The 26445-nt window shown below is 43.0% G+C and overlaps 1 protein-coding gene across 3 annotated transcripts in view; it reads right to left on the bottom strand.

The window, feature by feature from the left end:
- Nucleotides 1-2115: 2115 nt before the first annotated feature.
- Nucleotides 2116-26445, bottom strand: part of NEK6 (NIMA related kinase 6) — a 374972-nt gene continuing 350642 nt past the window's right edge. For all 3 annotated transcript variants that reach the window (XM_073600366.1, XM_073600368.1, XM_073600367.1), the window contains exon 10: nucleotides 2116-2684. In XM_073600366.1, coding sequence (XP_073456467.1) covers nucleotides 2574-2684 — 111 coding nt within the window. In that variant the 3' untranslated portion in view covers nucleotides 2116-2573. The remainder of the gene's footprint in view (nucleotides 2685-26445) is intronic.

Genomic DNA, 26445 nt, shown 5'->3' on the forward strand with positions numbered 1-26445 from the left:
TGCTCAATAGGGTTTCGGTCTGGAGACATGCTTGGCCAGTCCATCACCTTTGCCCTCAGCTTCTTTAGCAAGGCACCGGTCGTCTTGGAGGAGTGTTTTTGTGGTCGTTATGTTGGAATACTGCCCTGTGGCCCAGTCTCCGAAGGAAGGGGATCATGCTCTGCTTCAGTATGTCACAGTACATGTTGGCATTCATGGTTCCCTCAATGAACTGTAGTTCCTCAGTGCCGGCAGCACTTATGCAGCCCCAGACCATGACAGTCCCACCACCATGCTTGACTGTAGGCAAGACACATTTGTCTTTATACTCCTCACCTGGTTGCGGCCACACATGCTTGGCACCATCTGAACTGAATAGGTTTATATTGGTCTCATCAGACCACAGGACATGGTTCCAGCAATCCATGTCCTTAGTCTGCTTGTCCTCAGAAAATTGTTTGCGGGCTTTCTTGTGCATCATCTTTACAAGAGGCTTCCTTCTGGGATGACAGTCATGCAGACCAATTTGATGCTGAGTGGAACCTGTCCTGTTAAACCGCTGTATGGTCTTGGCCACCGTGCTGCAGCTCGGTTTCAGGGTCTTGGCAATCTTCTTATAGCCTAGGCTATCTTTATGTAGAGATCCTCAGAGAGTTCTTTGCCATGAGGTGCCATGTTGAACTTCCAGTGACCAGTATGAGAGAGTGAGAGCGATAACACCAAATTGAACACACCTGCTCCCCATTCACACCTGACACCTTGTAACACTAGCGAGTCACATGACACTGGGGAGGGAAAATGGCTAGCGGTTTAGACATTAATGGCTGTGTGTTGAATTTTTTTGAGGGGACAACAAATTTACACTGTTATACAAGCTGTACACTCACTACTTTACATTGTAGTAAAGTGTCATTTCTTCAGTGTTGTCACATGAAAAGATGTAATAAAATATTTACAAAAATGTGATGGGTGTACTCAATTTTGCGAGATACTGTGTGTGTGTGTGTGTGTGTGTGTGTGTGTGTGTATATATATATAAGCATACCTGTCACATGGCATATGAATTGCTATAGAAGTAGGATGATGCTCAACAGGAGATGCAAGACCATTCATTTTGTGAATTTGGAAGATGGAAAGGGTTTTGTTTGTATTTCTATGTACATCATAGTACAGTGTTTCTGGGGAGTTTGTTATACTGTACACTTATCTAATAAATCTCTGTGTATGTAGGCACTTTTTGTTCTTTTCTTTTTTTTTCCTTGTGATCTTATACAAATACTTGGGATTAACATAGGTCTAACAGAAAAAAAAAGGTTAAACACTTAAATGTTACATGAAAAGGGAAGACTCTTTCTGCCATCACTCTTTTATGTTTCTATGTTTGTTTTAGGTCACTGATTTTTTTTTAGGTAGGGGAGCACTAACAGAGTAGTCATAGAACCTGACTTTTTGAAAAAAATTGAGCAGTAGAATCTCCCATATTTTAGTCCTCACTGAAAAATAATAAATATCAATTTTGGACAAAAAGTTTATTGGCAAAGATTTTTTTTTTCAACCACAGAATAACACCTCCTTGAGAAAGCCATATGCTATTAACACTGGAGCAGATACTATAACAGCAATTTTTTTTTTAAATCTTCTATAGCAGCCTTCCAGTATGGAATTTTGTGTTCTGCAGTTGGCCAAGGTTACCTGTAACTCTGCCACTCCAAAAGCTTGTGGAGTGCTTGTGGTACCTCAACAGCTTTGTAGCAATTTTCTTAATATGAAAATATTACAGGATGAATAGTTTGAGGGACTCTTTCAGACTGCAGAACTTTCCTCTAGAGTTCACATTTAGAAATGATCTTTCACAATTAATAGAAAAAACATATTAACAGTCCTGACTCATTTGGTAGTGCCTGCTGCAAGGTTGGCACTGCTCCTAAAGTTAATATACTGAAGTCTTAAAAAAAAAATAACATCTTTCTTTTGTTATGACATGTTGGGACACAGAGCACTGATATACAGTAAATCAATACTTGCAATACTAAGCACTGTTTTCTTAATAGACCTTGTCCCCTTTCCCCAAGAAAAAAACATTCTAAATATCATTTCTGTCCTTTTTAAAATCTACTAACAATGAATTTACAAGCAATGATTTAATTCATTTATTTGCAGATAGGAAAGAGTTTGTAGCAAGGTAGACAACCTGGTTGCTGTGTGTGTACTACAGATGGGATTTTTAAAGCTGCATAATCTAAAAAAATGGTTTGTATATTCAGTAGAAGAAGATAACCAGAGGAATTCTTTCAATGTTCACATTTGGATTATGATTGGTGCTTTTCTGAATGCACCTATGTCATCATGATCTAATCTAAATCACACGCAACTCCCTTCATACGCTCTATAACTGCAATGTTTAACATCTGCAATCCATTATAAATGTGTTGTCTCCTGGAAGTGACACCTGGAACCTGGCCTACAAGTCCTTGTGTAGCTAGGTCACTGAATTCAGAAGATTCTGCTCTTCCTGGGACATCTGCTTCTTAGAAGTATTATTCAAGTAAGGTTTAAAGATTGGGTCTTCCTCCACAGGCTCCTCCCTTTTGGTTTCATGTGCTAGAAGTCCACACATGCATCTGTTTTGCTATTTGATGGACGTAGCCAATATCTGGTCTTTGGTCTGGATCAGGGTAAATGCACATACTGACCAATTCTCGTAACTGGAAGGGCGAAATGTAAAAAAAAATAGGCAATGTGATTTAGCAGGCTTTGGCAATGGTTATCTTCAGAAAAATAATTAAAGGGAAGGACTGCTAAAACTCTAACATATTTAATATCTAAACTCAAGAACAAGAATGTAATGTTGCAGCTTGCGATGTGGTTCCATTTTTCATGTTTTCATTGCTTTATTTTAACCTGGTGAACCTGCCAGTAACACACCTCCTGTTCTAGATTGACAATACTCACTTTATTGCTATGAGGAGAAGCAATTTTGTCACTCAAGGACAGGATGTGTGTTACCACAACAGAAATATCCCCTCTCCATCTCCAATAAGAAAATTCAGAAAGGGGGGTGAGGGTGTTTTGTAATACTCAGCTTAAAAACTTAAAGCATTTCCAACTTTCTGTGTTGTATGCCTCTGTGACTGATATCAGCGCACAGGGTTTGCAGCAGGATCAAAAGTATTTTTTTTAATTATTATTCAAACATATATATACAGTGGAGCAAAAAAGTATTTAGTCAGCCACCAATTGTGCAAGTTCTCCCACTTAAAAAGATGAGAGAGGCCTGTAATTGTCATCATACGTATACCTCAACTATGACAGACAAAATTAATTTATTTGCAAATTATGGTGGAAAATAAGTATTTGGTCACCTACAAACAAGCAAGATTTCTGGCTCTCACAGACCTGTATCTTCTTCTTTAAGAGGCTCCTCTGTCCTCCACATTACCTGTATTAATGGCACCTGTTTGAACTTGTTATCAGTATAAAAAACATGTGTCCACAATCTCAAACAGTCACACTCCAAACTCCACTATGGTGAAGACCAAAGAGCTGTCGAAGGACACCAGAAACAAAATTGTAGACCTGCAACAGGCTGGGAAGACTGAATCTGCAATAGGCAAGCAGCTTGGTGTGAAGAAATCAACTGTGGGAGCAATAATTAGAAAATAGAAGACATACAAGACCACTTATAATCTCCCTCGATCTGGGGCTCCATGCAAGATTTCACCCCGTGGGGTCGAAATGATCACAAGAATGGTGAGCAAAAATCCCAGAACCACACGGGGGGACCTAGTGAATGACCTGCAGAGAGCTGGGACCAACGTAACAAAGGCTACCATCAGTAACACTACGCCGCCAGGGACTCAGATCGTGCAGTGCCAGACGTGTCCCCCTGCTTAAGCCAGTACATGTCCAGGCCCGTCTGAGGTTTGCTAGAGAGCATTTGGATGATCCAGAAGAGGATTGGGAGAATGTCATATGGTCAGATGAAACCAAAGTAGAACTGTTTGGTAGAAAGACTACTCGTCGTGTTTGGAGGAGAGAGGATGCTGAGTTGCAAAGAACACCATACCTACTGTGGAGCATTGGCGTGGCAACATCATGCTTTGCGGCTGTTTCTATGCAAAGGGAACAGGACGACTGATCTGTGTACATGAAAGAATGAATGGGGCCATGTATCGTGAGATTTTGAGTGCAAACCTCTTCCCATCAGCAAGGGCATTGGAGATGAAATCTGGCTGGATCTTTCAGCATGACAATGATCCCAAACACACCGGCCGGGCAACGAAGGAGTGGCTTCGTAAGAAGCATTTCAAGGTCCTGGAGTGGCCTAGCCAGTCTCCAGATCTCAACCCCATAGAAAACCTTTGGAGGTAGTTGAAAGTCTGTGTTGCCCAGCGACAGCTCCAACACATCACTGCTCTAGAGGAGATCTGCATGGAGGAATGGGCCAACATACCAGCAATGGTGTGTGACAACCTTGTGAAGACTTACAGAAAATGTTTGACCTCTGTCATTGCCAACAAAGGATATATAACAAAGTATTGAGATGAACTTTTGATATTGACCAAATACTTATTTTCCACCATAATTTGCAAATAAATTCTTTCAAAAATCAGACAATGTGATTGTCTGGATTTGTTTCCACATTTTGTCTCTCATAGTTGAGGTATACCTATAATGACAATTACAGGCCTCTCTCATCTTTTTAAGTGGGAGAACTTGCACAATTGGTGGCTGACTAAATACTTTTTTGCCCCACTGTATATATTAAAATTCTTCCAATGGTATCAACAGACCAAATTGTAGAACAAATTTTTAGGTTTGCAAACACTTTAAAGTGCACGTGGTAAAAGCTGTGATTATAAGGTTGATTTAATTTGCATTCACAAAAAGGTGTCTGTGCACAACATGCAGGTTTACTACCATGATTGGAAAAGGAACTCAAGGGGGCGCCAACTAAATGCAGTAATAAAATGCAAGTTTATTAAAAAGCCTATGGGTAAAAAGAGAAATGCAGGCATGTCTGATCTATCTGCAGTCTGATGGTGGGCACAGGTCAGGTTCTCCGACTGGACTGATGTTTCTGCTCCTCACCATGCTCAAAGACCATGGGGAATCGCAACTTGAAGTAGCAGGGCCAGCGTAGAACGAAACTGGAAGTGATGTCACCAAGGGGGGCTCCTGACCTGTGTCCATAATCAGACTGCAGATAAATCAGAAATGCCTTCCTTTGTCTTTGTGAGTTGCCCATTGGCTTTTTAATAAACTTGTTTAACACTGCACTTAGTTGGCACCCCCTTGTGTTCCTTTTTCAACTTTGTATATTGGGGTAGTACACACCTCCTCCAGCACCATTTATATTTTATTGCTTACTACTATCATTGTACTACCCACATATTACCCCAGTTTCCGGATGGTGATCACTCTCAACATGTGTATGTGGTTGGCAATCTTGCCTTGTGACTCGTAGTCTTAAGTTCATAACCTACCAGGGGCATTACATGCATAAAATTGCTAGGTACTCCCTGTGTTTTTGTGGGTTATTCTGGGTGATCCAGCTTTTTTCCACAACTCAACACATACTGGTATGTTAGTAATCCACCAAACTGGCTACAGAGTGCATGAGTATCAAAACACCAGTAAAAGCAGTCACTGGTTAAACATATGATATGTAAACAAACTTTAAGTCATCTTGATAGTTCTTTAGTATTATGTTGTCCTTCATGCCTACTGCACTTAAGAAAATGTGAACTGCATGTTTGTATTCACTACATTTATCTGGTCTTCTGAAACTCTGTTGTTTTATTGTATTTATTCCTAAAGACAGCCAATATCTACTGTACAGCTCCTTTTGTTTCTGTTCTAATTTAGCGGTCTTAGAATACTAGTGTCTAGAACCAGTTCTTTGTGCCAGTCAGGTCTTAAGGCACAGCCTCAAGCTAGTGATCATTCCTCATTATCTAAAGACAACTACACAGCCAATTATTTCAAAGGTAATGGGCAGTGTCCAAACTGACTAAAAAGGTAATTCTCCTTGATAGGTGGTGCTGTTCCAGAAACATTTTGCTACTACAATAATCGACATTGTCTCTGAAGAAAATACAAAACAAAGACTATATAAAGCAAATCATTAATAATGGCTAGTCTTTTGTGACAGATTGTGGAACTATCCGCAGTGGTTGGCTATCACTAGGAAATCTATGCCACTCCTTAAGTTATACTACTTAGTATATTTGAGTATCTCATGTGTTGCTGGAGTTTTTGTATGGATACACTCCAATTAACCACAGGTGAACTTGTGCAGAATGCAAGGTCAGCTCTTAAAGTTTACTTAAACCCAGGAACAAAAATTATTTTTTTTTGCAGTTTTTACGTCCTTATACAGTGGGAAAAATAATAGGATTTTTATAAAAGCTTACCTGTAAAATCCTTTTCTTGGAGAACCTCATGGGACACAGAGCCTTACATAATACCTTAATAGGTATATACTCACCTTCAGGTGATAGACACTGGTATACCCAATCCAGGAAGTTCACTCCCTATATAACCCCTCCTCCTACCAGGAGTACCTCAGTTTTTGTAGCAAAGCAATATACTTAAACCCCAAAAGAGGGGAGGGACCTCTGTGTCCCATGATGTACTCCAAGAAAAGGATTTTACAGGTAAGCTGTTATAAAAATCCTACTTTCTTTATCGTACATCATGGGACACAGAGCCTTAAGTAATAACTTAATGGGACCTCCAATAGCAATGCTAATTGAGGGAAGGGAGACACAACCCACGGGGTACCCCCAGACATGAGGACCTATACTACTGCCTGCAGCACACTGCACCCAAAAGGCAATATCCTCATACCTCCTTACATCCACCTGATAAAATTTTGTGAATGTATGCACTGAAGACCAAGTTGCGGCCTTACAGGCCTGAGCCATGGAGGCCTGATGACGCACTGCCCAAGAAGCACTAACCGCCCTGGTAGAGTACGCCTTAACTTGAAAAGGGGGAATCTTACCACTTAAATTATAAGTTTGAATTATAATTTGCCGAATCCACTTAGCGACAGTGGATTTCGACGCTGCCTGTCCTTTCTTAGTATCCTCTGGCAGAATAAATAAGACATCAGTCTTACGAATGAGCAGTTGTCTTTAAATAGATTTTCACTGCTCTCACAACATCAAGACAATGTAGTGACTTTTCTTCCCTGGAACATGGTTTTGGAAAAAACGATTGCAGGACAATATCTTGGTTCAGGTGAAAACCTGAGACCACTTTTGGCAAAAAGTCTGGACGAGGGTGTAAAACACCACTCTGTCCTCATGAATAATCAAGTATGGCTCTTTACAAGAAAGAGCAGCCAATTCCAAAACCCTCCTTGCTGAGGATATAGCAACCAAGAACACCAGCTTCCTAGTCAGAAGAACTAAGGGAATATGCTGTATCGGTTCAAATGGCTGTTTTTGTTACACTGACTGTCCCTTCTTTGGGAACGCTTGATCTCAGGAAACGAGACGGTGGAAAATCCCGAAACTCCAGTTTGTACCCCAGCGTTACCGTGGAGATGACCCATCTGTTCTGAATTTCCTCTTGCCAGACTTCGGAAAACTGCAGAAGTCTTCTCCCCACCCTGGCAAGGGGGGGGTGCCTCTTCATGATGAGGCTTTAGGATTCTGCTTTGCAGGTTTCTGGCCCCAGGACTTCTTTTGAGCCTGGGCCTGACCCTGAGGTTTTCCTCTTGAGTCTGACGGCGAAGGCCGTCGCCACTGCCTAGAGGCGGAAGCCCCTGGCGCAGGAGAAAGAGCCGTTTCAATGAAGGGCGTTTATATATTCTTTTGACTGGCAAAAGAGTACTTTTCCCACTAGAAATTGTTTTGATATATTTGTCCAAATCATCCCAAAATAGCCACTCCCCATGAAAAGGAAACCCAGTTAGGAGGTTTTTACATGGTGCTTCAGCTGACCAATTTTTTTAACTACAGGATTCTACGCATATGTACTAGCATAAGCGTAAGGCGGGATGCCTGGTGAATAGATTCTTTAATGGCATCTATGGCAAAGCATAATGTTTTTGGTAGTTCGGCCAATCCCCGGGCTTGTTGTGCAGGAACCTCTTTAAGGCCCTGTCTAAATTGGTCCTTTAGGGTTTGACAGACGCCTATTGCAGTGACTGCAGACTGAGTAACGGCACCTGCCAAGGAAAAAACAGATTTTAACAGGAATTCCAACCTTTTATCTGTTGGATCCTTAAGCCTTTGTGCATTGTCTACTGGACAATGTAGACTTTTATTCACACTGGAAATGGCAGCGTCAAATGCTGGTACCTTCCATTTTTTGGTGAATTTCTCCTCCATGGGATAGAGAACTGAAAATCTCTTTGGAAGAAGAAAATGCTTATCCGGGTGATCCCATTCAGCATAAATAAGCTGTTCTAGTAATGCATGCACAGGAAACGCATGCAAAGGCTGTGAAGGTTTAAGGAAACCTAAGGAAGAAACCGAGCTTTCAGGAGAATCCGTTAGGGGTAGCATGAAAGTAGAACGAACCATCTCTGTAAGAGATTGTATCAGCAACTTCTCAGATTGTGAGGATGAAAAAAGTTAATCTACCATTGTTTCCTCCACAGAGGAATCATCGGTTTGTCTTTCCTCCTGATCGGCTAAAGGTAATACCTCATCCTGTGCCCACTGTTCCCCTTGCGAAGGGTCTGAAGTGGGGGAGGGGGATCTAGCATGCTTCCTATCCATTTGAATGGAGGATGCGATTAAAGCCGCTAATCTTCCTTCCAGGCCCTGCAGGGAGGAGTAAAGGACATCTTCAGTCACGTATACAGGGGCTGAACTGTGAGAAGCAGCTGCACTATCAAGTTGTTCTAATGGCTCACCCTGGCTTGCCATAATTGGTATTTCAGGTGAGGATGATAGTGTGGAGATACGACTGGAACTCCTAATGCCTGGGGGTGAAATCCTTGGTTTTTTGTTTTTTGTGGTGTCTTTTTTGGTAGGCATAGTCCTAAGCACAAAAGCAGAGGCACTATTAAGTTGCACTATTTGCTGAACATAGTCATGACAGAATGATGCCGCTATTAAGTTCAGCCTAGTGCTGGGAAAAAAAGTCCTTCCTGTATCAGGAATGCCAATTTGCAACCCTTACATGCCCCACAGCTCCTGTGTCCCGTGTGCAGCCTGCTTGCTCCTCTTCGTCAGCCGAGGAGAGACTCCTCCAGCTGTATTTTTATTATCCTTGCCTTCTGTGCGTCCTCGTGGACGTTGCATGGTGCCGCGCCTAGCCCCCTGCCCCCTCCGTAAACCCGTCCCCTTTTTCATTTTTGAAAATGTAGCGCACGTCTACAGACCCAACACGAGGGGGGGGGGAGACGCAGCCCCTGACACCAGCCAGCATAAGGAACAACAGATGGAACAAAATCCGGGACCTCCGCACCCCCTGCAGCTGGGGGGAGGGGGGTATTACAAGGGGGGGGGGGGTACACCGCTGGTGTTTCCCTAACCCTCTCTCCCTTCAGGGGGGAGAAAAAAAGCATTTTGGCAGATCTCTTACCTGAGAATCCCCCTGCGAAAGCTGCTGTGGCCACACACAGACTGACACTAAGCTTTACAGTGAAGACAACAGATTAAGGTATGTGCATATACTCCCTCTACTGGAGATTTAAGGCATGACAACATTTTTTCCCTTAAAGAAGAAAGCATAGGTGGGCTGCGTTTAGCAAACCTTCAAGGACCGGGTCCCTTTATGTTGGGATTCCACTCCCTTGGACCTGTAAAAAGCACCCCACCAGGAAAGCTTTAGGGAATTTAGCATGACCAAAGCCCTGGATCCCGGGGTCCAGCCCTACAAAGAGAGGCATTACAGGCAAAACCTTGTGCTTCGGATACGAGGCCCAGGTACCATCCACTTTGGCCTCAGTGGCACTTTGGATGGATCTGGTCTATGAAGGCTATTTAAATCCAGCATGGATCCCTCCTGGAGCTCCTCAGAGCACATCTTCACTCGTGACACCTTAAACACTGGCGGAAAAACTGAGGTACTCCTGGTAGGAGGAGGGGTTATATAGGGAGTGAACTTCCTGGATTGGGTATACCAGTGTCCATCACCTGAAGGTGCCTATAGACCCATTAAGTCATTACTTAAGGCTCTGTGTCCCATGATAAAGAAAATTATTTGATCCCCTGCAGATTTTGTAAGTTTGCCCACTTACAAAGAAGTTAAGGGTCTATAATGTTTATCATATGTGTATTTTAAATGATAGAGACAGAATATCAACCAAAAATCCAGAAAAAACACATAAAACAAAAACTTTGAATTAAGTTGCAGTTCAGTGAGTAAAATAAGTATTTGATCAACAAGCAAAACATGACTTAGTACTTGGTGGAGAAACCCTTGTTGACAAGCACAGAGTTAAGACATTTCTTGTAGTTAGTGACCAGATTTGGACACATATCAGGAGGGATTTTGGTCCACTCTTCTTTACAGATCTCTAAATCCTTAAGGTTTCTTGGCTCTCTCTTGGCAACTCAAAGTTTCAGCTCCCTCCATATATCTTCTATAGGATTAAAGGTCTGGAGACTGATTAGTCCACTCCATGACCTTAATGTGTTTCTTCTTGAGCCACTCCTTTGTTGCCTTGGTGGTATGTTTTGGGGTCATTGTCATGCTGGAAGACTCATCCACGACCCATTTTGGTCTTCTCTGACCACAGCACTTTCTCCCAATCCTTCTCTGAATCATTTAGATGTTCATTGTCATGACTGTACATGTGCCTTCTTGAGGAGGGGGACTCGCCATGTTTGGAGGAAGAAAAATGCTGACTGACCCTAAGAATACCATCCCTACAGTCAAGCACGGAGGTGGAAACATGCTTTGGGGCTGTTTCTCTGCTGAGAAAATGTATGGCAGGAGCTGAAACTGCGAGTTGCCAAGAGACAACCAAGAAACCTTAAGGCTTTAGAGAAGATCTGTAAAGAAGTGTGGACCAAAATCTCTCCTGAGATGTGTGCAAACCTGGTCACTAACTACTGTACAAGAAATGTCTTACCTCTGTGCTTGCCAACAAGGGTTTTTCCACCAAGTACTAAGTCATGTTTTACTTGCGGATCAAATACTTATTTTACTCACTGAACTGCAACTCAATTTATAACATTTGTATCATGTGTTTTTTCAGGGTTTTTGGTTGATATTCTGTCTCTATCATTTAAAATAGACCTTTAAGGCTAAGTGCATTTTCTGTAAGTATAGAAAAATACCTGTTGTTTCTGATATAAATTGTTTATAGCTTCCTGTGGACTAAACTAGAATCTCAGACAAAGTTATTAGCTTTCTCAGCTATCTTCTGTAAACTATTTAAAATATTCTCTTAGCTCCTTTTACCTGCCTGAGAAGGTATCCATTCTGTTGAGCTGAAAGGTCAGGCTATAGATATAAGTTAAAGGGGTTGTAAACCATTGTGGTTTTTCACCTCAATGCATTCTATTAAGGTGAGTAAGGAGTGCACCGCTAAGGTAGTGGTTCAGGAAGGCAGGGCCGCTGGAGCACCAACACGGATCCCACTGGGAGCTAGAGCATAAGATTCCCCAGGGCATGGAGTCTAAGAGCTAGCAGGTGTTCACCAGAGCCTCTAGTGGTGAGGATGGACTGCGCTGCAACTGGCTCCAAGTTGCGGCCCCCAGGCTCTCCCAGCTCACGCTCATGGTAGGCTACTGGAGGATAGAGATGAAGCAGCAGTCCAGGACAACAAGGGATAGTCAGGAGATAAGCCAAAGGTCAGGGTAACAAGCAGGCAGGGAAAGTCAAAGAACAAGCCAAGATCGGTAAACAGAAACAGACGTAGAGCACACAGCAAGAAGCACACAGGAAACCAAACACATGGCAAGGCAGGCTTGGAGAACTCGTTAAATAGTGATTCCTGTTGAGGCTAGGGTGGAGCCATGCTGAGGGAAGATTACTTAACCATGCAGATGTGAGAGTGCAGACCCTAAGGCTGATACACAGACCAGAGGTAAGCAGACAGACAGGGCATGAAAGTATTACAGCAGATTCATGACAGTTCCCCCCCTCTTATGAGGCCTCCTCCTCCCTTGCTTGGGCCCAGGCTTGGAGGGGAACCTCAAATGAAACCTCGTAAAAAGACAAGGTGCAAAGATGCAGGGATCCAAGACCTCTACTCAGGACCAAAACCTTTCCAATGTACGAGGTACTGAAGACTGCCTTTACAGAGCCGGGAAATCCAGAATTTGACTAACCTCGTACTCCTGATTATCCTCAGAGACTGGAACCGATGCAGGGAGAGGACGAGAGAACCTACTGAGGACTAAAGGCTTCAGGAGGGAAACCTGAAAAGAGTTTGAGATCTTGAGGCTTTTAGGGATTTGAGGTTTAAAACACACCGGATTTAACTTAGAAATTATAGTGTACAGGCCAATGAATTTTGGGGCAAATTTCAGAGAAGGAACCCGGAGCTTGATGTTCCTGGTGGAAAGCCAGGCCTTGTCTCCAGGCTGTAGAGAAGGCAGCTTACGCCTACAATGGTAGGTGGTCGAAAGGATCTTAGCTCTTAGCTCAGTGGGGACGAAGGTCTTGCCAGGAGGAAAATCTTTGGCTCCAGAGTGGTAGAATGGGCAAGAATGCAGGGTAGGGATGATAAGCTCAGGTTCAGGGGTAGGCTCCTCATCCTGAATGTCAAAAGACCTTGAGAGTGCATCAGCCCAACTGTTGCAGGAACCAGGTTTGAACGTAATGGTGAAGTTAAAATGGGAAAAGAAGAGACTCCACCTGGCTTATCTGGGATTCAATTGTTTGGCATTCTGTAAGTACTGCAGATTTTTATGGTCAGTGAAAATTGTTATGGAATGTGAACAGATGACGCCACTCCTCCAACACCAATTTAATCGCAAGAAGTTACCGATCACCAATAGCGTAATTCTTCTCCACCTGAGAATTTTTTTGGAAGAAAAACGCACATGGTTGACTTTTTCCTCAGAGGATTGAAGAAGCGTCCACTTCAATAAATAATGGATCCCCAGGGTCAGGTCGCCTCAAAAGGTCCAGACATAAAGGCCTGTTTCAAATCATGAAAGGCAGAGATAGCTTCTGAGGGCCACTCCTTGGTCAAGGCGATAATAGGTGCAGCAATAAAGGAGTAATTCCTAGTGAACTGCCTGTAATAATTAGTGAATCCAAGAAAGCACTGTATGGCCTTGAGGCCGGTGGGAAGAGGCCAGTTGGTAATTGCCAAGACCTTTCCAGGATCCATACGAAGACCGAAGTTAGAGACAAAGCATCCCAGAAACAGGACCTCAGAATATTCAAAAGAACATTTCTCCAGCCTGGCGTACAGATTATTTTCTCAAAGGCGCTGAAGTACAATCCAGACATGATCTCTGTGGACAACAGATTATCCGAAAAGATGAGACTGTCATCCAGGTAGATGACAACAAATTGGTAAAGCAGATCCCTGAAGATTTAGTTAACAAAGTTTTGGAACACCGCTGGGGCATTACACAAACCAAAGGGCATGACCAAGTATTCGTAATGCCCATCTCTAGTGTTAAACGCAGTTTTCCATTCATCACCCTCCCGTATTCAGATCAGATTGTATGCACCCCTGAGATCCAACTTAGTAAAAATGGAGGCACCTTTCAACCTGTCGAATAGTTCAGATATTAAAGGTAGGGGATATCGATTTTTGATCGTTACTGCGTTTAGACCTCGATAGTCAATGCAGGGTCTTAAGGTACCATCCTTTTTGGCAACAAATAAGAACTCTGATCCCGCAGGCAATGAGGATTTCCGGATGAATCCTTTTTCTAGATTTTCCGCAACATACTCTGACATAGCCTGGGTCTCTGCTATTCTACAGGGGGTAGGTACGACCCCTGAGCAGAGTTGCTCTGGGAACAAGGTCAATGACACAGTCAAAGGACCTGTGAGGAGGAAGCACCTCAGCAGACTTTTTACAGAACACATCCTGTAAATCGCTATATGCAGCGGGAAGAGCAGAGGATACTGAGGTGGTGGCCATGGGAAGTCTCTCCTTAGGGGCAACCTTGAGTAGGCAGGATGAGAAACAGGAGGGACCCCAAGCCAGAGCCAGAAGCTGCAACCAAGGAAGCCCCAATACAATAGCGGTTAAGACCTTAGGTAGGAGAAGGAAGGATATCCACTTCTGGTGGAGTATCCCTACCGACATCTTAACAGGGAGCGTCTGGAAGCGGATAAGGCCCCTGGAGGAACAGTGCCATCAATCGCCGAGACCACCAATGGAGTGGTGAGGGGTGAAAGGGTAATGTTCATGGAAGATGCAGTTCTCCAGTCCATAAAATTGCCAGCGTCTCCGGAATCCAGATAAGCCAAGACCGAGTAGGAGGAAGCGCCAACATGAAGGAACACCGAAAGGAGACGAGAAGGTGATTTTTCTGGGTCCAATACTGCACCTTCCAGATGTATTAGACCCGAGCGTTTCCCGGACGAAATGAGCATGTGTCACGAAAATGACCTTTGCCCCCACAATAGAGACACAGGCCCAGAGTTCTGCGCCTAGCACGTTCCTTGGGGGATAGCCTGGTCTGGCCCAGCTGCATGGGTTCCTCAGCTGGCAGGGGATGCTCCACAGGTTGAGGAAAGGGGAGCTCAGGCTGATTAAGGACCAAGGAGTGCTGGTGTTGCTTTTCTAGGGTCGTTTCCTGAAAACGAATATCGATCTGGTTACACAAGGAGATGACTTCGTCCAGATCAATAGGGATGGTTCTTCCCACTAATTCGTCATGCAAAAAGGTTGTTCCAGCTCAGCTCAGCAGTCAGTATGTGGAAATGAAGAGCATACGCTCCCACAGAAGCAGACTCTTGGCGGTGACGTAAAAGGGTGCTGGCCATTGAAGAGACCTGGTTCCTCGAAGATATTCCAAAAGAGTTTCAAGAAATTAGACAGGCTGGAAACCACTGGATCATTCCTCTCCCACAGAAGGGCAGCCCAGGCTAAAGCTTTGCTGGACAGGAGGAAAATAATATAAGCTACCCTTGCCCGATCAGACGGGAAGTTTTGAGGCTGGAGTTCAAAATAAATGGTACACTAACTAAGGAACCCCCTGCAGACCTTGGAGTTCCCAGAGTAACGGAACAGAGCTGGTAAATGCAAAGGGTTAGTGGCTGCTACTGTGACCGGAACCGATATGGCAGCAGATTGCGGTTGAGGTTGAGAAACGGGGATCCTAAGGAGGCTTGAAGTTGTTCAAAGCAGGAAGCCAAATCCTGAAGGAATCGCATCACCTGGGTCTGATTAGATTCCTGGGTTTCGAGTCTGCGGACTATGCCCTGCAGCTGATCATCGGCAGGTAGCGGCACATTAGCCGGGTCCATGGCCGAGCAAACTGTCAGGTCACCTGAGTCCAGGTGACAGATGCACACCATTGGAGTCTGGAGTGCACCACTAAGGTACTGGACCGTACGGCTGACTGCTGCGAATGGAACTCTGGGGTGGTTCAGGAAGGCAAGTCCACTGGAGCACCAACACGGATCCCACTGGGAGCTAGAGCATAAGATTCCCCAGGGCACGGAGTCTAAGAGCCAGCAGGTGTTCACCAGAGCTTCTAGTGGTGAGGATGGACTGTGCTGCAACTGGCTCCAGGTCGTGGCCCCCAGGGTCTACCAGCTCACGCTCACGGTAGGCTACTGGAGGATAGAGAGGAAGTAGCAGTCCAGGACAACAAAGATAGTCAGGAGATAAGCCAAAGTTTGGGGCAACTAGCTGACAAAGGCAGACAGAGAACACGCCAAAGGTCAGGGTAACAAGCAGGCAGGGATAGTCAAAGAACAAGCCAAGATCCATAAACAGACGTAGAGCATATGACAAGAAGCACACAGGAAAACAAACAATATTGGTCACCAAGGCAGGCTTGGAGAACAGTGTTAAATAGTGGTTCCTGTTGAGGCTAGGGTGGAGCCACGCTGAGGGAAGATTACTTAACCATGCAGAAGTGAAAGTGCAGGCCCTAAGGCTGATACACAGACCAGAGGTAAGCAGACAGACAAGTCATGGAAGTATTACTGCAGATTCATGACAACAATGTAATCTAATCCTCCTCCAGTTGCCTGCTCTCAACCTTTACTAAATTGGATTAAGCTAATATTTCCTCATAGTTAAGGTTCTCTATGCCCCTAATTAATTTATTTTCCTTCTGTACTCTTTCCAGTTTTGCAATAACCTATTTGTGTTATCCTAGGAAAAAGTATCTGAATTATTTTTAAGGGTAAGTGGAGTCAGTTGCTGATTTGACCAATCTAGCGCTGTCCCAGCTGTAGCACCATTGCTCTCTCTTCCTGGTCTCACAGGAGACTCCTGCTGCTATCAGTGGAATTCTTCAATGAATACAGGTATACAGGTGAATGAATTGGAATTCCATGTATTCGGGTAATACTTGGTTGTCACCAGAACTAGTGTCCCCGTTAGAAGACCCCCCCCCCCCCCATTACTGTTCTGGGGAAAACCCAGAATTTGGAATTTTCTTTCACTTTTGACGATTACAGTAAACATGAGCAATGGGCACAGGGAAACTCCCTAACGGGGGCACGGACGGTAATACAAGCCATACAGATGTTCTAATCCCTCTCCACTCTGTCCAAAATGAAAAAAAGTTTTGCCTATAGCTTTACTTTAAGCAGCCCTTCTTAAGCCGGTCATGGACGGATTCAAATTTTTCTGGGTCAGCAGGAATTCTGAATTCTGATTCATGTATGGGCAAGCTGGTTGGGCTGAAGTCGAATGAGGAACTTCAGTACAACCAGTCTGTAGTTTGTTTTCGCTCGATCACTGCTGGCAGCTGTGGCTGCTGACAGTGATACTTGTATTCTGATGGCTGGGAAACCTCCTATTGTCAGAATACAATAGCTCCACGGGAGGATTTCCCTCATCAACACAATGGGGGATTTGAGCAATTTTATTTCCATCAACCTATGGTTGAAAGAAAATTGCATAAGGTATGGCCCGCCTTAGCCTTTTAACTCCAGGCTGGAACCTCAAAATAAGTTTTAGGTCTCGGGTAACCCCAAACTTATACCTACAGCCCACAGTACGATAGCATAATTAGTAAACTGTAGCTGTAATAATCCAATAATTGTCAGTGCTTTTTTGAGCATAGACTAATATTTTTCTGTGGATCTGTTTATTTGAATTAACTGTTTAGCCCCTCTTTTTGTTTGGTTCTCCTTTGCCCCAAGAAGGTACATCTGTAATGTTTGTCAACAGTGTAGGTAAAGATATATTTCAAAACACATTGTTAAATGTTTTGACTCACAATCTCTCGGAGAACCCCTAATGACCTCCTAGAGAACCCTGGCATGAGTATGAGTGAAAATAACCTCATGCTTTGGTTCTAGAGCTCCTTTCAAAGATGTACCCAGACTTGTCGTCCTCCTGCTTCAGGAACTGTGGTCAGATAGGCACGACATCACACACATGGTGGACTTGCCCTAAAGTTCGCCATTTTTGGATGGATCTGGGTACATTGCTTCATATTTTCTGTCACTATGGTCAATATCACCAAAGATGCGAGCATTGCCCTGTTGAACAAACTAGTCGAAAATGTCCCGAGACACACACACAGACTTTATTTTATGTTTTTAGTGCCTAAAATAGCAATTGCGACTGCATGGAAAAGTCCAGTTATCGTTTTAGCCCTAATGAAATGTAAACTTACATGGATCATGTTGAATGAAAAGATTGTGAGTGTCTTGTGAGACAAAAAATCCCTGTTTGAAAAAATTTGGTCCCTTTGGCTTGCCTATTTACAGGTCCCAGATATACGGAACTGACTTCCTGGATCACAAGCGCTAGATTCCCGGGTGGACCCACTCTCTCTTCTTTCCTTTCTTTCTCCACTCTTACTTTCTTACTCCTCTCCTTCTCTCCAGTTGATTTTACGTGCCCCCCTCCCCCCCTTTTCAACTCTTCTCAATTTATGATAATTTCGCTATAAACAGAAGGGGACTCGTGACCCCAACAATCAACCGAGTGGTTGGTCGACACTGGATAGGGTGGTTTTTGAAGCTTGATATTTTATGATAAAAGTTACCGGTTTTCTTTTCCTATAGACCACCTCGTAGATGGTAGGTAGTATTGTGCCTTAGGCCATACAGGCTGTATTCATTTATTGGTGGATCTGTACAATTATTTGACTGGATGACTCTTTTTTTTTATTAATTACTTATGGGTTATGGGTCTATAAGGTATACAGTGCCATGAAAAAGTATTCATACCCCTTGAAATTTTCCACACTTTGTGAGATAGACCAACACAAATTTGCACATAATTGTGACAACAATTATGTTATAACCATAATAATCTTAAATAGATGCTAGCAATCCGGAAGGTCATAATCTTCTATGTTCTGTTACAAATGTCTGAAATAACATATAATTCTTAGGATATAAGGATGTTTAGAAAAGAGTAATAAAGAGCTCACTGTACATCCCCACACCTCTTAGATAGATCTTCACCCACCAACAATCCTCCTCCATACACCTATGCTAGGGGGCAGTTATATCTTCTTGCACATCCTACAATGAGTTCACAAAATGTTTTGAAGCATCTTAGCCCTGTCTATTGCCACTGCCATTTGCTGCCACATACCCTTCTGCAATATTTCTGAGCACTTGTCCTTATTACTATACCAGGCGGCAAGTTTAAACATCATTATATCAAAAAAGAGGATACATTCCTCCATCTAGAGCTATATATGGTGAATGTTTGGAGCCTGCATTCACTAATAACCTATTTGTCATACTAATAGCGGTACAATAGACTCTAGATGAGATGCACTAATACATCATAATTACCTAGAGAAAACAGGAGTGCTCCTGCCATCCCACGCTGCCAGCTCTGTGGGGACTTCTCCTCTCATCCCACACTGCTGTCTGCTGACATCAGGAGCTGGAACTTTTTTTCCTTTTTTTTTTTTTTTAATTATGAGAATGCAGAGAGTGAGGGTGGTTAGAACATTTACCAAAAGTACAATACAAAACTAACATTAGTCATTTTGATAGCATGGCATAAAGTTAGGTTTGTGATACTTGGTCTTGTAGTAATCAGGGAACAATAATAAGGGAATGCTTTAAAATGTGGCTTTTAGAAATAGGAATGGATTGTTGAATAAGTAAGGCGATTTTTCTGTTGTTGCATTGGAAGAAAGTAATTGTTTGGTATTGATATTGCCTAAAAATGTTATATGCTAAAGACACTTGTGATGGCATGGTTTAGGAGCATAAAAAGTCCTGTGGACTATGGAAGATCTGAGTTATTCCATAAGGAGTGAAAAAGATGCTTGGCTATTCAGTACTTAATGGGTGTAAATTTTGTGGCATGCAATTCACATAGTATATGCAAGAGGATTCAGGGTCACTTCAGGAGCTCTTTATGAATATGAAGAACTTCTAGCAAATTTTTATTGTGATATTTTGGTCAAGCTCTGCAACCATGTATAATGAGGCCATAAATCAAATCCCTATATATATATATATATATATATATATATATATATAAATATATATATATATATATATATGTAGCACTGGTAGATTTTCAATCTACTGCTTATAGGTAAATTTAGTGGGTTATCTGTTTATACATAGTCAGATTTGCCTCTGTTCCAGCTTGGCTGAGTTGCATGTAGTTTCACACTGTGCCTGTGGGTGTCGTTGTCACCATGGGTCGGTGTTGGAAAGGCAACACGCTGAAGTGTATGAGTGCTCCTCTGTCCCGGAGATAACTCGGTGGAGGTGGTCCTCCGAGTTGCATTCCGGGAGAGAGTATTTATGGGACGCCATGTTTTGGGGTTCGTTCGTTCCACCTGCTGGTCCTCCTGGCCGACAGGTATGTGCTAGGAGTACTACCTCGTGATCCTCTGTCTGGGAGGCCCACGTCACTGCAGCGTGTGGGTGGGCCCAGAAGCCTGTCTGGGGCCTACCACAGCGGCAGAGTAATGGTCCTGGGTTGTCTGTCCTAGAGGGAAGAAGCTGGACAACTGAGAAAATCCCAGGGGAGGACCCGTCATGGAAAGATCATGCAGAGTGCTGGTCTGGAGAGGGGCCTGGTGACTCAGTTGGAGGACGCATCCTAAAGTAATCCTACCGCATAGTACTGCCGGGTTGGCTTAAAGGTTCTAGTGCTGTGTTTGCTATTCATCGTAAACCATTACATCCTGTGGCAGAGGATCATACGGGTTTTGTTCCAATCAAGTCTTTGGCAGAGACTTTTGTTCGTGCTGCGTACTGGCTGCTAGGTTAGTGAGAGAAACCTATCCAGGCAGGCAAAGATTCAACTCTAAAGAGAGAGTACATTCATCTACAAGATTCCAATTCCTAATACTACACTAAGAAAAGGTATTTGAACTTCCCTGCGACTCTTCTTCTACCTCTTTCCTGCTACTTCCTTCAATGTACGTTTATTAAAGCATTGTAAAAGATACTCAAGTGTCCGGTGCCTACATTGTCTGGTATTAAACTCAACGGGACCCTAGACCTGGTTCTGGTGAAATAGAGGTAACGAAGGTGACGGTAACAGCCCGCTTTAAACCAGCAGCTCCACCGAGAGTTATTGCTATAGCTATATATATATATATATATATATATATATATATATATATATATATATATATATATATATATATATAGTTATGGATGCCAGGTTATACAATTTGAGATCAGGAAAATTAAGTCCCCTATTACTAGGAAGTTGTTGTAATGTGCATAAGCTTATTGTTGCTTTCCTACTGCCTCGAATTTATTCTCGGAACATCCTGTAGATTCAGTATATTTGAAGTCAGAATGTTTTCTATCCTTAAAGGGGATATTGAAAAGTATCCATGTAGCAGCAGTATCTTTAAATGAGAGCAAGGAAGAGATATTGGTCTTATATAAATTATAAGGTATTTTAGGTATTGATATTCCAAGGTAGAATAGTTTATCTTTACACAAAATAAAGGGGTAAAGATTTCTCCAAGGAGGGTTAGGGCAATTTGTTAGATGAAGCACATTTGATTTGTCAAAATTAATTGTGTAGCCAGAGATTAAGCCAAATGATTTAATAAGCATCAGTATAGTGGAGATGTAAGATTCTGGGTGGGGAATATATAAATGCAGGTTATCCGTTAAAGATGATGGTTTTGTGGCCTATAGTTGTGACCTGGAACTTTGGTGAGATTCAAAAGTTCAAAGAATCAAAGTAGGGGGTACAGTGCAAGATTAAAAGAGTGGGGGAGAGAGGTCAGCCTTGCCTGATGCCTTGAGACATTGGTATCAGAGAAGAGACTTGTCTGTTAACCAGTTTTGTTTGAGGGTTGTGGTAAATATATTGTATGTAAAAGGAGAATGTGTGACAAAGGACCTGGTAGACAGGATGTGATTTAGGAGGGACCGTTCTATTTTATCAAAGGCATTCTTGGCATCGAGGTTCAAGAGCATTAAGGGGGGGAGAGAAGAAGACCACAGTTTCGATGCCTAAGGTGAAATGTTTGTTATGAATGAACACTAGCTGATGGGGAATGAATAATAAAGGTATGTGGGTTTGAATACAACCTGTAGAATTTTTCCCCATGTTTAAGATTAAAGTAGTATAGGATCCGTTAAATTCAGGGTATAGAGTATTGTGCGTGATAATTGAATTGTAGAGATCTCTAAGTACTGGGGTTATTTCCATAGATAGAGGTTTATGTAAATGTTTGTATATTAGTGTAGCGGTACCCCAATAAGGGCTGCTGATTTGGTTTCTTAACAATACGCCAATCACCCCACTGCCATCCTCCTCAAGATCAATTAACTCAAAGAACAGTCAGTTTCATGGTTTTGTCATATCATTGTGGGATGACTTGAATTAGGGAAAAGGTGACATGAGATGCTCATAGTATTTAACACATTTCACATTGTATTTACAGTATCTCACAAAAGTGAGTACACCCCTCACATTTTTTAAATATTTTATTATATCTTTTCATGTGACAACACTGTAGAAATGACACTTTGCTACAATGTAAAGTAGTGAGTGTACAGCTTGTATAACAGTGTAAATTTACTGTCCCCTCAAAATAACTCAACACACAGCCATTAATGTCTAAACCGCTGGCAACAAAAGTGAGTACACCCCTAAGTAAAAATGTCCAAATTGGGCCCAAAGTGTCAATATTTTGTGTGACCACCATTATTTTGCAGCACTGCCTTAACCCTCTTGGGCATGGAGTTCACCAGAGCTTCACAGGTTGCCACCGGAGTCCTCTTCCACTCCTCCATGACAACATCAGCTGGTGGATGTTAGAGACCTTGCGCTCCTCCTCCTTCCATTTGAGGATGCCCCACAGAAGCTCAATAGGGTTTAGGTCTGGAGATATGCTTGGCCAGTCCATTATCTTTACCCTAAGCTCCTTTAGCAAGACAGTGGTTGTCTTGGAGGTGTGTTTGGGGTCGTTATCATGTTGAAATACTGCCCTGCGGCCCAGTCTCCGTAAGGGAGGGGATCATGCTCTGCTTCAGTATGTCACAGTACATGTTGGCATTCATGGTTCCTTCAATGAACTGTAGCTCCCCAGTGCCGGCAGCACTCATGCAGCTCCAAACCATGACACTCCCACCACCATGCTTAACTGTAGGCAAGACACCCTTGTCCTTGTACTCCTCACCTGGTTACAGCCACACAAGCTTGACACCATCTGAACCACATAAGTTTATCTTGGTCTCATCAGACCACAGGACATAGTTCCCGTAATCCATGCCCTTAGTCTGCTTGTCTTTTGCAAACTGTCTGTGGGCTCTCTTGTGCAACTTCTTTAGAAGAGGCTTCCTTCTGGGATGACAGCTATGCCTACCAATTTGATGCAGTGTGCGGCGTATGGTCTGAGCACTGACGGGCTGACCCCCACCCCTTCAACCTCTGCAGCAATGCTGGCAGCACTCATACGTATTTCCCAAAGACAATCTCTGAATATGACGCTGAGCATGTGCATTTAACATCTTTGGTCGACCATGGTGAGGCCTGTTCTGAGTGGAACCTGTCCTGTTAAACCGCTGTATTCCACCATGCTGAAGCTCAGTTTCAGGGTCTTGGCAATCTTTTTATAGCCTAGGCCATCTTTATGTAGAGAAAAAACACACAATAAGTGTAGCGCTAGTAAAAAATGAGTAAACGTCCAATATGGAAAACGTCAAAATCACAGTTCCAAGTATAAATACTGCAGAGGGACCATCAATATATGTATGAAGGGAAAAAGTCTTTAGAAAAACGTTCCAACCAAAGCTGTATATAATCTTGAAATAAAAAACAGACACACCACCACCAATTGTAAGAAGGCTTACCGGATGGATGGACCCAATGGGGCATACGCCGGACTGGGTCGGATGCACTTAGGTGATGGGTGGCTGGAAGAAGAATAAACAAATAAAAGATCAAAGGGATGAACTTCGATTTGCAGCCTCCTTCAACATTTAATTTGAGCGTAACTACAACGTGCGTTCTGGTCCGCACATCTCTCTGGATTCCTGCATCGCCTAAAGTGACAGAGTAACGCGTGGGTCCATCCACCAACATCGCCTTCCCGTGCCACTTCCAGCCACCCATCACCTAAGTGATCCGACCCAGTCCGGCGTATGCCCCATTGGGTCCACTCCATCCGGTAAGCCTTCTTACAATTGGTGGTGGTGTGTCTGTTTTTTATTTCAAGATTATATACAGCTTTGGTTGGAACGCTTTTCTAAAGACTTTTTTCCTTCATACATATATTGATGGTCCCTCTGCAGTATTTATACTTGGAACTGTGATTTTGACGTTTTCCATATTGGACGTTTACTCATTTTTTACTAGCGCTACACTTATTGTGTGTTTTTTCTCTGTTTTACTTTGTTGGTTGTGTTAGCTGCTTTTTGTTGTTACAGCAGCGCAGAATTGTTTTGTATACATCTTTATGTAGAGAAATAATTATTTTTTTCAGATCCTCAGAGAGTTCTTTGCCATGAGGTGCCATGTTGAACTTCCAGTGACCAGTATGAGAGAGTGAGAGCGATAACACCAAATTTAACACACCTGCTCCCCATTCACACCTGAGACCTTGTAACACCAATGAGTCACATGACCCAGGGGAGGGAAAATGGCTAATTGGGCCCAATTTGGACATTTTCACTTAGGGGTGTACTCACTTTTGTTGCCAGCGGTTTAGACATTAATGGCTGTGTGTTGAGTTATTTTGAGGGGACAGCAAATTTACACTGTTATACAAGCTGTACACTCACTACTTTACATTGTAGCAAAGTGTCATTTTTTTCAGTGTTGTCACATGAAAAGATATATTAAGATATTTACAAAAATGTGAGGGGTGTACTCACTTTTGTGAGATACTGTAGTTATTCAGTGGCCGTGGCCTTGCAAAAACTGGATACACTGTTTGCACCTCAGTCTCTTTTATTTGAATAACTCTTCTGCAGACTATTACTTCGACTTTCCTTGTACAAATCCTTACTGTAAAACCTTCCGATATTCTATTTCTTCACTTCCATTGGAACAAAGAATCACTCTGAATAATTCCTCACTGTAGACCATGATGGAATTGTCCATGCGAATCAAAGAGCCAAAAGCACACACTGCTTCTCCCCGATGGCCCAAAGAATCAGACAGCCACACAGTCTTTGGTAGACACTACCATTGCGCTAACCAGGCTGGAGATGACTCGATATCTCCACACGATGGCCTGACACGTGGCAATGAGTGGACCACTGCTTTCAGCCAGTCCAGGACTAGCAATGCTGCGTACCCCCGCCACAGCATTCTACACTGACCTTTCTCTAGGAGGATGGTAGTTCTGTGTCCCCTGTCATAGAACACTGCTCTACTCTCCTCTGCTTGACTGCTACTTCTTCCTTCCAGATCTCCTTCAGCATGCAAGTCCTGTGTTCCCTGGTCACAGCAGCTTGATACTTCTTTAAGGATAAAGATCTTTATCTTAAGCTCCCTCCTAGCGGTTCCTCCATCCCTCCTCTGCACACAGCGCATCCCCATGTGGGGACGCCCGGGTACAGCACTCAGTACTCCATTATCTGTTCCTACTTTCCAGACTCCTCCCTGGCAGCATGTGACCACAGCTTATATGGCCTGCCCCCTGTCAACACCAAAAGATAATTGGTCAGAGCTCCTCACATGAGCTGCCTGCCACTCAGATCTCAAGTCCAACCTCTCTTCCAGAACTATCTTTCTGGAAACAGGGGAGGCATCTCTGAGTCAGAGCACAGGTGGCCACACACCCCCACTACACCAAACACTCCCAGTCCCAGAATCAAAACATCCAGGCTCAGCATAAAGCACAGCCTGGCTAAATTTACCTGCACTTAGGCCCTGAGCTAAAGAAAATACTATTCTAGCACCTACCTTTAGGAAGAGGGTGCTACATTGGCTATCTGGTTAATTTATATAAATATTTATATAAATTGGCTGGATAGACATCCAGACTGGGGGTTTTGTTGTTGGCCGAATGTTTAAGTAGTAACAGGGGAGTTGAATTGTTCGCTTTGGTTTGGAGAAAGTTTGGGTAATCTGGTGTGGTCTATCAGTTGTTGGAGCAGTAAGGTTGTGATGTTTGGGTGGTAAAGAGGTGGGTATAAGCTAAAATGATTGCATTTGTGCTGGTTTAAAAGATGGGGTCAGTTGTTCTGAGAACATGGCGTTTTGGTCTAGTTAATTTGTCAAGAAGGGGCCAGTTTTGTTTCCCCATCTGTAAAATTTTAACTTTTTTTTTTATAAAAAGTAAAGTGTGTTTATAATAGTTTTTGTGTTGTGCGAGAGGTTAAAAAGGCATTTAAGAGAACTACAACTTCCTGGCTTGTTTTCATATCAAGGAGTTCTCTATAAATATAGTTTATAAGTTAAGAGAACATCGTTATGCAATGTTGTCCGGTTTCCTTTTCTTGGTGGTGCGATAGGTTAGGAAATGAACTCAGGACTGCCTTTGCCATTTGAGAAAAGAAGACAGGTGTATCCCTATGAGATATATTTTCGTTAAGATAATTAGCCCAGGAGAGTCGAAGAAAGACCCTAAATTGGTCAGATTTTGTGAAATAAGTAGGGAAATTCCAGGCAGGGGGATTAGATATGCTGATTGCCAGGAGCTAGAACTTTAACAGTACCGTTGGGTGTATATCAATTCACCTGGTGATACTCAACAAGACAGGCAAGCAGGCATTTGAAGCCACTGTTGAGCGGACATAAATCCACTGCAATGGTGGATCATAGCAGAACTCCTGGGAACATCTCATGGAACCCTGGTTGAGAAACTCTTCTTTAAGCAGTGTAATAATCAAACATTCATTAGTCCTGTGAGTATTCACCCAAAAGATTCTTCTAAAGATTCAACAGAACTGGCCGATCAACACTGAGGCAGTTGAATCTGGCATAATCGAATGAACATCATTCAAATATTTAATGTACAGCAGAGATTATTT

This window comes from Aquarana catesbeiana, linkage group LG09 (assembly GCF_042186555.1).
Source record: "Aquarana catesbeiana isolate 2022-GZ linkage group LG09, ASM4218655v1, whole genome shotgun sequence".
Classification (NCBI taxonomy): domain Eukaryota; kingdom Metazoa; phylum Chordata; class Amphibia; order Anura; family Ranidae; genus Aquarana; species Aquarana catesbeiana.